We start from the raw sequence: 12789 nt of genomic DNA, 5'->3' as shown, positions 1-12789 counted from the left end.
ATTACAGGAAAGCAGATTCCATAACTAACTAGACAAGCAGCCAGAACGAGCTTTAGAAGTTTGTCCTAACCACTGTAACTTGGGCTTTATTTTTTGTCTGAATGCAATATAACAGTAAATGTGTATTTCCATCTGTCTTCCTTAGCAGATGAAGCATTACATCTCTGGTTTGGAAAAGGGCTTGGGTTCTTCTCTCTGCATCCCATCCCAATTTTTCTCTGTGTGTGGACAGGAGGAGGAGAGAATTCCATCCACTCAAAGCATTGTGCTCAATGATTCATGCTTCTAGCACGACATATAGGGAAAAATAATGGTGAGGAATAGTGATAGAGACCTAAACCAAAGGATTTTATACAATGACTGTGTTGTGTGTGGCGCCAAAGTTACAGTGCTTTCTGTGGGATGGCCCTGGAGTTGCTCTCAGGCACAAGGTGCTCAGGGAACATTTCAGGAGAGCATCTTGACACTGCTCTGTCAGATTGACCACGCTCCCACAGCCCAGTGACCAACAAGAATCCCTTGGAGCAGTGATTCTGCTGGAAGTACTGGCTTGTCCAGAGTCAGGTGGCTTTGATAAGCAATTTATGGGGCAGAGCACAGATGAGGGAGCATTTGAAGCAGGGAGGGAGCTTTGAAGGGTACAGTAATTCCTTGTGGCTCTCACAGTTTATATGGAGTTAATACCTTGCAGTGTAATGTGTAATTTTAATTTGTAATCTTTGTGCATCGTGCCAAGCCTTGCCAGGGCAGTCTCTGTGTCTAAGGTTTGTCCATTCCTCGTTCATTTTTTCCCTTTACCAAAACCTTTGTGATTTGTCCTTTTCTCCAACAAAAGCATTTCATGTTCAACCCGCCTTGGCTTTTCAAGGTCTTCTGTTTCCCTCCAACTTTACTGAACTGTTACTTTATCCTTTCTTTTCCGTTGCTTTCTTCCAGCCGCCCCCTTTGTGTCTCCCTTTCCCGGTGCCCTTCGCATCCTTCACCAAAGCCTCGTTTTCCTCCTCTCCGTCCCGTCTCCTTCGCTGCCCTCCGCTCCGCCGTGTCCTTGCTCCCGGCTCGTCGCGCCCTCCCCGCGTCCCCAGCCCGGTCCGCCCTGCCCTGCGGGGACACCTGCGGGGACACCTGCGCGGGCAGGTGCGGGGACACCTGCGGAGACACCTGCGCGGGCAGGTGCGGGGCCGCCCGCGGCCGCGGCCCCGGCTCATGAATATTCGGGCCTGCCCTCGCCGTGACGTCGCCGCGGTCCCGGGCGGGGGCCGGAGCCGCCCCGGCGCTGGCAGCGAGGGCGAGTGACGGCGCGGCGGCAGCAGCCTCCGCCCGCCGGCTCGCCCGCAGCGCAGCGCTCACAGCCGGGCCGGCGGCCGCCACCAGGGCCGGGGATGCGGAGGCGCCGCTGCTGCTGCTGGGGCCCGGCGGCGCTGCTGCTGCTCCCGCTGGGGCTGGGCAGCCTGCTCGCCGCCAAAGGCAGGTAGCGGGGCGCGGGCCGGGCGCGGCCGCCCGCGGGCGGCGGGGTTGCGGGGCGGCTCCTCGCCCTGCGCGGGGCCGCCGGGCACGGCCGCCGCTCCCCCGGGGAGGGGCGCAAAGTTTGGGCGGGGGTCTCGGCGGCTCGGCGGGGGTGCCCGCAGCTCACCGGCCGCGGCTGTCCCGGGGCCGGGCGGGAGGCGCCGCTGCCGCCGCCGCGATGCTGCGGGGCCGCTCCGGCGAGAGCCGCGCGTCGGGCACGGGCCGGGGCCGCGCCTCCGCTGGCCGGGGCCGGCGGAGGGAGCGGAGGAGAAGCGCCGGAGCTGCCCAGGCCGGGAGCGAGGAGCAGCGCTGTCGTTCCCCCAGGCCGGGATGGGACTGCCCGCGGTGCCGCAGGTGCGGCGGGGCTGCCCCCGCTCCGCAGCGCTGCCGCCCGCTCCCGTCTGCCGGGCGGCCGTGCCCCTTCCCAGAGCTCCGGTCGCACAGGTGTCGGCGGTTTCTTGCCTCCACTTGTTTTCTTTTCCCTTGCATTGTTTCCATGCGGTTTAGGACTGCATTTCGAGCCCCAAGTTTTAGAAACTTAGTTTTGACAACTCTGTCTCAGTCTTTTTTATATTCTTTTCAAACGTTTCCGTTGCTCTTATTTTTGTATGGGGCTTTGGTGTTTATTTTATTTGTGAGCATGTGTGTGAGAGAGAAGAGAAAACTTCAGTGTTTGTTTGGCGTTTGTTTTCTTAACAAAATCCCAACCAACTGCTTGAGCCGTAACTTTGTGAGAAAATCGATTTATTCCAGCAAATGTGACTTGACTTTGTTTACATGTACGTGTATGACTAGCAGAAAGTGACTGTAGGAAAGGAATTGCTCCTTCTGTTACTGACCCAACGTGCCTTGGTGTCCTGGTGGGAATGCCGTGTTTTCTGAGCAGATTAACATACAACACCTAACATTTTGATGGAGGGGAGTTACTTTCCTCCTCTTTACTTTCTAATGTAATGCAAGGTAATTGCCTCCTTTAAAAGGACCTTTTCTTTAGACAAGCGTGGGAGGTTTTATTTCGTGGGAGATGTCTTTTAACCTGCCGGCAGTTCATCAGACAAAACGGGGTCGTTCTCGCTGGGCTCTGCTGTGCCTTTGACCACTGGAGGGCTGCAGAGAACACAAGCTCCCGGTAGCTGGTGGTTAAAAATAGGCATTTTAATGTTATTTATATTGGTATTCGAGCGCTCAAGTTTTTGCTTATTACTTTATACACCTTGTTTCTTAATATTGGGTATTTTCAAAAACTATAAGGCAGTGTTAATAAATGAGGTAAGATGTCTTGGCACTGAATGCAGTTAATATTTGATATGCTTTTTCTTCCTCCACCTGGTCGGTAGAGGGAAGAACAAAAGGGTTTATTTCAGCAAGAACCTCGTGCTGCTTTCTCCTTGCTCTCCGTTTTTCTATGGTTAGCAAGTTTTAAGTTAAAAAGCATTTTGTGGGTATCTCGTGCACACAGTTGAGAAGCTTGGTGCTGTAACCACAACCTGGACTTGTGGCCTGAAAGTGCATTCTGGTGGGAGATGGAGGTAGGATGCGGTGTGTACGAAGCTCCCCACGTGCCCTGAGCATCCTGTTCTTTATAGGATCAAAGACAACCAAAGATAATGATTTCAGTTCTCCTCTTACCTCATCTACTTCACTGTGCTCTGCTGCTTCTCATTTTAAAAACAAAACCAAGCCCCCTTCATCCCTGCTCCTTTTCCCCACATGTTTGTGAGGAAGGGGAGAAGGATTACAGGAACAGTTCTGGTTTTCACTTTTCACTCAGTAGAAAATACCAATTTCTTTCACTAAATTGTTTACTCTGAATAGAAGGTGGAACCTGCCCTGCCCCTGAAAAAACAAACTCTCCAAAGTTTTCCACGGAAAAAGAAATATGAGGCAACATCAGAGTGTTTAGGAGGTTGTTAGTTACAGAACTTAATGTGTGTATTAAATATGCAGATGCAATTTGTTAGCTTTGCAGCAGGTTGTTCACACAGATGTCTATTATAGGATACACTAAAAATCACCATTTTGGACAGAAAAATGTTTGCTTTTAAGTATTTTCAGATAGCTTTGCTCTGTTAGAGAGACACACTTTCTGGTTTATTGGAATTGCATTCATGAGGTCTGGAAATTGTGTGAACTGTCTCTTGTCGTCTTCAGTTAAGGAAAATAGAATATGCTGAAAGATAAGGATTGGGTTTTTTCCCCATCATATTCAAAATTCACATGTCCATGTGCTCACAGGCAACCTGCAGCACTTGTTATTTCCCCAAATCTCTGCGTAATGCTTATCTCTTAAGTCATTTATTACCTTATTCTAGTATGTACTACTGAACTACTCAATGAAGTCCTAAAAGGGCTGTCATATCCAAATTTCTTTTAAGACCCAATTAATTAGCCTCTTAAATGTTAGTATATTTGAACCTCATCATTACCATAAACAACATTTTAGTCTTCATTTTTAAGTACAGCTGAAAGCCTCTCAATGATCTTAATAACTAAGAATATTTGATTCCAGTTAAATTAATGACATGGGCAAAACCTGAAGTCCTGGCCATTGCAGACATTTCCAAATCAGTGGAACATTCAGTCCTGCTTGGCAGGTCTGTGATGTGAGTGCATCAGGTCTGACTCTCAGCAGCAGAGGAACAGCTGACCCAGGGAGACAGAGCCAGCGACTTCTGTGTGAGAGAAACCTTACAGTCTGGGGGAGCACAGTGAGGGAGCAGCTTTGAGAACACTCTGGACAGATCCTAGAGTCTGAAATTTTCTGCATCACTCAGTGTTTTCTTGTATTCCTTTCTATAGTAAATAATAATGAAATACTTCTTATTATCAATTCGTAAGAGACATTAAAAAAAAAAAGCGCCTTCTTTCAACCTCATTTAAAATACATCAGGAACAATGTTTGGCAAGTGCTTAAGTCAGAAGATGGGAGGTGAAGCAACTGTACTTTCGTTTCCTGGCGCTTCCTGTAGCTCACCAATAAGGACATGTAAATGATTTCATCTTTCTGTTTCTTTTCATCAATAAATGGAGTTAGGAATCCTTTTTTTCCTAGAGTGTTTTGGTTGAAAAGCAGTTCATGAAGACTGACTCTTGTGTCTCACAGGATAAAAGATTCGTCTGATTATGAAGTCTGGGTGTCAAGATAATGAAATGATTTAGAGGTCTCAAAAGACAAAAGTCAGTATTTGATAGCAGCTTTAGTACTTTAGTATTCAGGTATTTCAGCATAGAAGACTGACAACTATATTTAAATTGTCATTATGAAGTTAGAGAATGTTTGCCAGTCAGAATCATATTGCTACCAATTTTAATTGCATTTCTTGGAAGACTACCAAGACTGGGAACTTAAGAGGTTCCAAAGCATATTTTAATTGTAAGCAGAGTGTGTGCCACTTAAAGAACACCCTCCAAGGTGTGTCTTTGGTCACCTCCCTGACTTGTGAGCAGTCAGAGCTGGATCCTGTTTTTCCCCTTTGAAGTGACTGAGAGTTGTATCTGTATCTGAGAGTTGTATCTGTATCTGGACACCCCTTCTCCTACCCAAATTGCACACTTGAAAGGTGTAACGGGATGGGGGTGGGTCGTAGATAGAGATGATCACACACCCAATGTCCATGTGGCAGCAGAGAGCATTTATTGGTTCAGCCCCTCTTTATAAAGGGAGTTTGACTGGATGGCTCATTGGTCTGATCTTTTAACACTCCCAGCTCCCAGAGCAGTGAGATGTCTTCAGCTGGGGATGGAACATAATTGGTTGAGGTTCCTGTCAGTCAGCCCAGGGGCCAGTTTATGGACCCAGCTGGGTTTCTTATTTGTAGGGAATTAATTGCCCAGTACAAGCCAGCTTGTACTGTGATGTACTGTGACATCCCCTCCTTTCTTTCTTTATTAAAAATTGCAGCCTGGTCTCTGTCACCCATCTGCAAGGACCCTTTGCAAACTGGGTGACAGAAGGGCAGCATGGGTTTAACTTGCATGATGCCATGCTTCACTGGAGCTGCAGCATTCATGTCTAGGAGCTGTTAGGCAAGAACTACTAATATTCTTCAGACTAACATGTCGCTGGCTTTTTTCTTAGAAGTTACAATTTATCTCTAAAACCAAGAAACTATTCAACCCTTTAGAACTGTTAGGGAAAAACCAAACTACTAGAAAAACAATCTGTAAACAGAAAAAACAGTTTTTAAACAGGAAAAGAAAATTGTAAACAAATTAAGTCCTTATCTGAGCTGTCACTTCAAGAGTCCCAGATTTCCAGGCAGGTGAACAGCTGTTCTGGCCACTGCTCCATACACGGCTCTGTGATGGCTGTTGAGGGATCATCAGGAGCACGCTGCCTGTGGTTCCCAGCAGGATGTAGTGCAGCCTGGACACATCTGGCAGCTGTTCCAATGTCCCTTGAAATGCATGCACATCCCTGTTCCCAGGTGTGGAACCCCTGTGTGTATTGGTGAGGAGCTCTCTCACCATTACCTTGGGTTTGGGCAGCTGAACACCACAGGATGATTGTAGTGATAAGAAGTGATTTAAAATAAATGGGTTCTGGGACTTCTCTGAAACTGTTAAATGATTTAGTGTCTATTTAGCTTTAGCTACCCTGCTCTCTGGGGTCTCATCACACACTCTCCCCTTTTGTTTTTCAGGTTTATGTTTTAAAGGGCCAAGTGCTCTTTCCACAATGGCCTGTCCAGGTGCTAAATGGGGAATATGAGTTTGGTGTGACACACCACAGAGCTGTAGAAATTGTCTAATTTCCTGTGAAATGCATGCATTGTCTGGTTTGATGGTGTGAGGGATGCCCAAAGCTGCAAAAGCCGATTGCCAGTGTGCAATGGCATCCTGATCTTTTTCTTCTGTGTGCACTGTAGCCCATATCGCTGGTGAAAAGTATCGAGACATGTGCATACCTAAAATGGCCAAATTCAGGGATGGGTGTGACATCAGTTTGCCAGATTTGCAAGCATGCAGTCCATGGGGGTTTGTCTCCATCTGCAGTGGTGCAGTGTGGCCTTGGCAGTCAGCACAGGTGCTAACAATATTACGAGCCTCTGTGTTTGCTGAAATTGCCACTGTAAGACTCAAACACCTTGGTGGAAAAAATCATGTGATGCCTTTGTTTGTGCAAGCATGTCTGGTTGTGGCGCTGTCCAAGCAAGGCTAGCTAGCATATCTGCTCTGGTGTTGCCCTCTGTGGTAAAACCTGGTACATTTGTGTGACTCCTGATGTGTAGGATGTAATAAAGGCAAGTGCTGGCTTGGATAGTCAGGCATAGGGTTTTAATTAAATTAAATAGCTGTGCATTATCAATTCCTTTAGTAGTGCTCGGTCTGATCTTTGTGTGATGTCAGCTACATATGCAGAACCAGGTACAGCATTTAGAGGAGTGTGGGGAAAACAATGGAAAGCCACAGCCACAGCCCATAGCTCTACCAGGTGAGATGATCCACTCTCAGATGACTCCAAGGTTTGCCACTCATCTTCCTCTTGCCATGTCACAATGGCCTTTCCTGTTTTCCCAGAGCCATCAGTAAACACTGTAACACCTTTTAAGGGTATTCTGCCATTTAGAGGTTTCAGAGGCAGTGCAGTTTCCCCACTTAATGTCATGGTTTACCCTGGCGCAGTGCCAGTGTCCCCATGAAAATGCTTCCTCCCTGGTATCTGCTGTGAGATAGAGCAAAGCAGGCTCCAGCTTAAGAATAAAAAGGGAAAACTTTATTAAACTACAACTCTACATAAAGAGAAACACACACAATTTGGAGTGAAAACCTTACATGTCTCATTCCTCCTCCTACCCCACCAGATTTCTCAAACATCCACCCTTCAGATCATCCACTCTCAGTCCATCACCATCTTTTAGATAATCAATTCTCAAATCATCAAGGAGAACAGTCCCTCTTGCACCATGGGCTTCCCCTGGAAACACAGTTGGCACCTCTTGTGTTTCCCTGTCACGCGTGGCACCGCCCGGAGATCATCTGCCAGCGTCACCTCTTCCTCCCATGCCCAGTGCTCTCACCACTGCACATGGACCAGAGCTGCTTCTGGGGTTTTCCTTTTCAAGGATGCTTTGCCCAGTTCCAAAAAAGGTACAGTCCCTCACTTTTGGGACACATGTCCCCCCCAAATTTCACCCCCTGGGGCCGAGGGGTCTTGAGAACAGAGATCCTCTTCTTCTTCCCAGGGGGCACCACCACCACCCTCCTCACCCGTTGTTGTCTCTGTTCACGCCTTCCATCACACCACTGCACTTCCTTGGCTCCGAGTCACTGCCTCCCCCTAAATGCAGTCTCTGTGTCACAGGAAAAATGGTTCCATCCATGGCTATACAAGAAAAGTCCAGCCAAAGGCCACTCCATCACCTCCTCCCACCTAGGGTTCTTCTCAACTCTTCTGACATCTTTCACTTGCACAGACTTTGATCGCACTTGCCCATTTCCTGTTATTTCATCTGTATCTCTCTTCTCATTCAACTCCAGGAGGAGTAAGGTTCCCATCATCCAAAAAAGGGTTCAAAGTCTCAGGCTCAGCCTGTGCAGAATTCCCACGGCTGCCCTGCCGGCACCTTCTCCCCGCACTCCCCCTTCTGCTTCCTGGCCGTGCTATCAAATCTCAAGGTGGCACAGGCACAGACACCAGCTCTCTCTCTCTCTCTCTCTGTCTCTATGGGGGCTGCCCAGTGTCTCTCCAGGTTCCTCCACCCTTCCATCCTGCAGGGCCTTCTCCTCCCCTCTCTGTCCAGACCCCAACCTACCCACCCAGGCCTCGTGGCTTCCCCTCCCTGCGCAGCTCGGAGCCGGGCAGGGCAGCTCTGAGCTCTTTCACCCACAGGAACCAAGAGAGTTTTCCCCTGGGAGTTCTCAGCTTTTAACCCTCTGTGTTCTCACAGGCGTATCCATATCCTCAGTGGCCACACCAGGTGCCAATATTCAAATCTGAGCACCTATTGGTTTGACCACAGCATCCCAAAAAAACCTGCTTCCTCTCAAACCATGACACTTAACTTCAGCAAGCTGTGGCTTGCTAAGTGGTCAGTGATTTGTCCAGAAAAATATTGCAAAGCACTTTGCAATGCCATACAATTAGCAAAACATCATTCAGCCTGCTCATGTGTCATGGGAATAATAATTTGTGAAGGATCTCTAGCATTCAGTTGTAAACACCTTTAATGACATTTGATGATTAACTCTGCAATTAGCTCAAAGACAATGGGTGCCATCTTTTTTGGTTGGTGAGCCAGAAACACCCACTCTAGAATGTGCAAAGGGTCAGGCCAGTGTGTGTTCCACTGCCCAATAACACCAGTAGAATAAGAATTAACAATGAGAATGAACATAGTGATACACACCTCTGGTATATCCGGTGGACCTGTCTGTTTGTGATAGCTTGCTCTACTGTTCTGAGAACAGCTTTTGCCTCTGGGGTTTAATTTTCTGGGGGAAATTAATTCAGGATCGCCTTTTAGAAGGTCTGATAAGGGTGCTAATAGTGAATTGGTTAATTCTAGATAGGATCTGACCCAGTTAAAAGTACCCAAAAGTGCATCATTTAGAGTCTGAGTTTTGTGCATCATTTTGTGCATCATTTAGAGTCTGAGTTTTGGTTGAAAATTGAATTGCTTGTGGCTATATAGTTTGATTCATTATTTTGAGTCCCAAATATTGCCAGGGTGCTTGCTGCTGTACCTTCTCTGGTGCTGCCTCCAGCCCAAATGTTTTTAATGCTTGCAGCAGGTTTGGCTGAATCTGTGAGAGTTCCTTTTTTGTTTGGGTTGCAATCAGAATGTCATACATGTAATGATAACAGTATGCCCCTGGAAGCTGTTCTCTCACAGATGGGAGTGCTTGTACAATGTACCACTGACAGACTGTGGGGCTGTTTCTCATGCCTTGGGGAAGAACTCGCCATTGATAATATTCCACTGGTGCAGCATTATTAATGGAAGGCACTTTAAAAGCAAACTTTGAGGTGTTGTCTGGGTGCAGTGGAACGATGAAAAAACAATCCTTCAGGCCCACAATCAGGATGTCCCAGGAGGCAGGTACCATTGTAGGAGAAGGCGTACCAGCTTGCAAAGTGCCCATGCTCTCCATCACCGAACTGGTTTTTCTTAGGTCATGGAGCCACATCCATTTACCAGATTTCTTCTTTACTCCAAATACAGGGGTGTTCCAAGGGCTCATAGATGGCTCTATGTGTCCTTGAGCTAGCTGTTCTTGTATTAATGATTTTAGGGCAGCTAGCTTCTCTCTTTAAAGGGGCCACTGTGGTATCCACACCAGGTGAGTACTGAGCCATTTTGGAGCTGGTGTGGGACACTTTACATCCTTCAACACAGTGGCCCCTGTTAAAAATCCATCCCCACCCGGACACCCCATGCAGGCAAAATATCCCTCCCTGACAGATTAAGAGGTGCACAGTGATGTAAAGCCAGATCATGGCTGTTTGGCCCTCAGGATTTTTGATGAACACAGGACTGGTGCTCAAGCAGCTCTGTGTGGGCCCTCCGAGGCCAGCAATGGCAGAGCCTGCAGGTGGAGCAGGCCACGATGGGGGCCACGTCTTGGCAGAGGTGATGGTGACGTCTGCCCCTGTGTCTGTCATCCCACTGACATTGATCTGTGAAGGCTTTGCCTTAGGCACCGCAACATTGCAAACCATGTTAGGTCTTTGATCTCCTACCACCTGAGTCCAGTTCACCTGGGGCTGTCCTGTTGATCCAAAGCCTTGGTCTCCTCGCTCCCTAGAATCTGCTTTGGGGACACAAAACTTAAAAGGGGTGGGCTGAGCAATTCTGTTTTTTCAGGGATAGTCACGGGTGGAGTAGGGGTGAAAATCTGTGCATGTGTTTGGTAAAATCTGCATCAACAACACCAGGATACACAATGATACCTTGCATTGTGGCAGGGGACCTTCCAATTAACAGTGCTCTCAATCCTTTCCCAAGAGGCCCCCAAAGCTCCAGAGGGACCTTATGTACCTTTGAGGTGCTTATGGTTCCTGCGATGGAGGAGGACACATCCATTCCAGCCCTCCTCAAGTCTTTCCTGTGAGCTGATCACATAAGCTTGTACTGGAGGGTGGGAAATTGCTTGTGTTGTCACGCATTCCCCTGTCTCGCTCAGTTTTTCTGTTCCCCTGGTTCTTGAGAAATTGGCCATTAGCACGAGATTTGGACCTGCATACCATGGTCGTATGTTCGGTCCTTCCACTTTGGCTGCAGCTTGCATTGGTTCCCTTCTGTCCTTAAAACATCCCCTGTGGAAAGGACTTTTGGGGACATTTGCTCTCAGGTGGCCTTGTTGTCCACACCTGTAGCACTGAGGTGTTACTCTCACAGCAGCTGTTACGGAATCTGCTAACATTGTCATCTTATGAGAATTAGATCCAACCTTAGTACAGGCATTTATCAAGTCATTTAGTGATGGATTTTCATCAGGTAGCAGTTCTGTGACCTTTTGGCAGTCCTCATGGGCATTATCTTTTGCCAATTGTAAAATTAGATGATTTCTGATTTCAGTGTTAACAATTTGTTTTTCCATAGCGTCTTGTAATCTCTTTATGAACTGCAAAAATGGTTCTTTGATTCCTTGTCTGATTTTGGAATATGTTTGGGTTGGGTTTGCCCTGTTAGTTGCTTTAAATAGTGCCTGCAGACCCAATTCCTTCACCTGTTCCAGTACTAATGGATGGAGCCCAGCTTGGAGTCTTGTATCTCCCACTGGTGGTAGACCCAGAAGTTGAGGGACCCCTTCCCCATAACGTGGGTTCTTTCACGGAAACTTCCAATTTTTAAACTCCTGTTTTTCAGTGCTGCTTTTCCACGCAGATTCAAAACCCATATATTGGACAGTTGTAAACATCAGTTTTGCCAGTTGCTTTATATCAAAGGGAGTTACCTCCTCTCTGGTTAAGAACTGTAGCATATCAGCAATGGCACTAGAACTCAAACCGTGTTTGGCCACAAGCTGGTGCAGCTCGGATAGAACTGGCCATTGAAAAGGAGTACACTTGTCAGGATTAGTTCCAGTGTCTCTTTTTACTGGATGAGCTCCCAGTGTCCCATCCTCAGGCTCCCAGTCCCCCAGCATGGGTACATCAATGAGTTCTGCCCCTCACAATCTCCACTTGTGACAGCAGCAAGCTTTATCTTTTGCCAGATGCTCACAGGATCGGGCAGGGCTGTTGGCAGCAAAGTGACTGTGGTGTTATCGCGGTGTTCCGCAGGGGGACGATGGCTCTGGCCTTCTCTGCTGGTATTCCTTGTGTCCTTTGCTGGCATACATTCCAGGGAAGGCTTTAGCTCCAGCAGAGCTAGTGCAGAGGGGGTAGTGGCCCCGCTTCTGGTATGAGGTCCTCAGGAGCTCCTGGCGATGCGTTTCCCAGACCTGCCCAGGGAGGCACGGTCAGGGGACATCCCACTGGAGGCAGGGTCAGGGACCATTCCCACTGGAGGCAGGGTCAGGGACCATTCCCCCTGGAGACGCAGCTGTGCTCCTTGGAGGTTGGACTGGGGGCCCCTCAGTGAAGCTTTGGAGCTGAGCTGCTCCGTCTCAGGAGGAGGCTGTCCTGGTGTTCCTGTGGTGGTGGAGGGTGTCAGTGTGGCGGTGCTGGAGCGGCCACCATATGTTCTGGCCCCGAGAGTGGAGTGGCACAGTGTGCCGCCCAAGGTGGCGGCATCATGGCTCCACCTGGTACAGCAGGCTCGTGCAGCTGTGTGGGGTCTGGCGCTGCACAGCAGGTCTGTGGCATGGCCACGGGGCAGCTCAGCCCAGCACAACAGCTCTGTGTAGGCACGGAGTGTCCCAGTGCCGCCAGAGCTGCACAGCTCGCTGGGGCCGTGGTGGCTGCCATTACACCATGTGGCTTGGTTGCCTAATCCCCTTCTCTGCCTCCCTGGGCATTGTCAGCAGCCATGGCACAGGCAGCCGCAGATTCTCTCGGTTTCTTGGGATTCTCCCGCTCCCTGGGGCAGTGCCGCTCCCCACGGCCGCTCCGCAGCAGGGTCCCACCTCTCACAGTGGCTGGGGCACACCGGCCCACTGCAGCAGGGCACAGAGGAACGCCTGTGTGGCTCTGCAGCACCATGTCCCCCGCTGCCTTGCCTTGCTGGGCAACCCCCCAGCAGCAGAGCATCCCGGTGTGGGGTGGCCCTGCGGCCCCGTGCAACGCACAGTGCTTGGTTTCATATCGCCCACGGTGGCTTTCCAGCTCCCTGCGGCGGCTTTGCCACAGTCTGTGTCTGCTTTGCCCTTTCTTCTCCCGTGTTCATTGTTTACATTTTT

The 12789-nt window shown here is 49.0% G+C and overlaps 1 protein-coding gene across 1 annotated transcript in view; it reads left to right on the top strand.

The window, feature by feature from the left end:
* Positions 1–1379: 1379 nt before the first annotated feature.
* The window catches only part of CLSTN2 (calsyntenin 2), a gene marked incomplete at both ends in the record, with an annotated part of 337070 nt that continues 325660 nt past the window's right edge, over positions 1380–12789 (top strand). Inside the window, one exon of the mRNA XM_084212187.1 lies at positions 1380–1464. Within this exon, the coding sequence (XP_084068313.1) occupies positions 1380–1464 (85 nt within the window). The remainder of the gene's footprint in view (positions 1465–12789) is intronic.

The sequence above is a fragment of the Fringilla coelebs genome (assembly GCF_963513975.1).
Source record: "Fringilla coelebs genome assembly, chromosome: 10".
In the NCBI taxonomy this organism is placed as follows: Eukaryota; Metazoa; Chordata; class Aves; order Passeriformes; family Fringillidae; genus Fringilla; species Fringilla coelebs.
The sequence above is the reverse complement of the archived record's forward strand: the minus strand, read 5'-3'. Positions and strand labels throughout refer to the sequence as shown.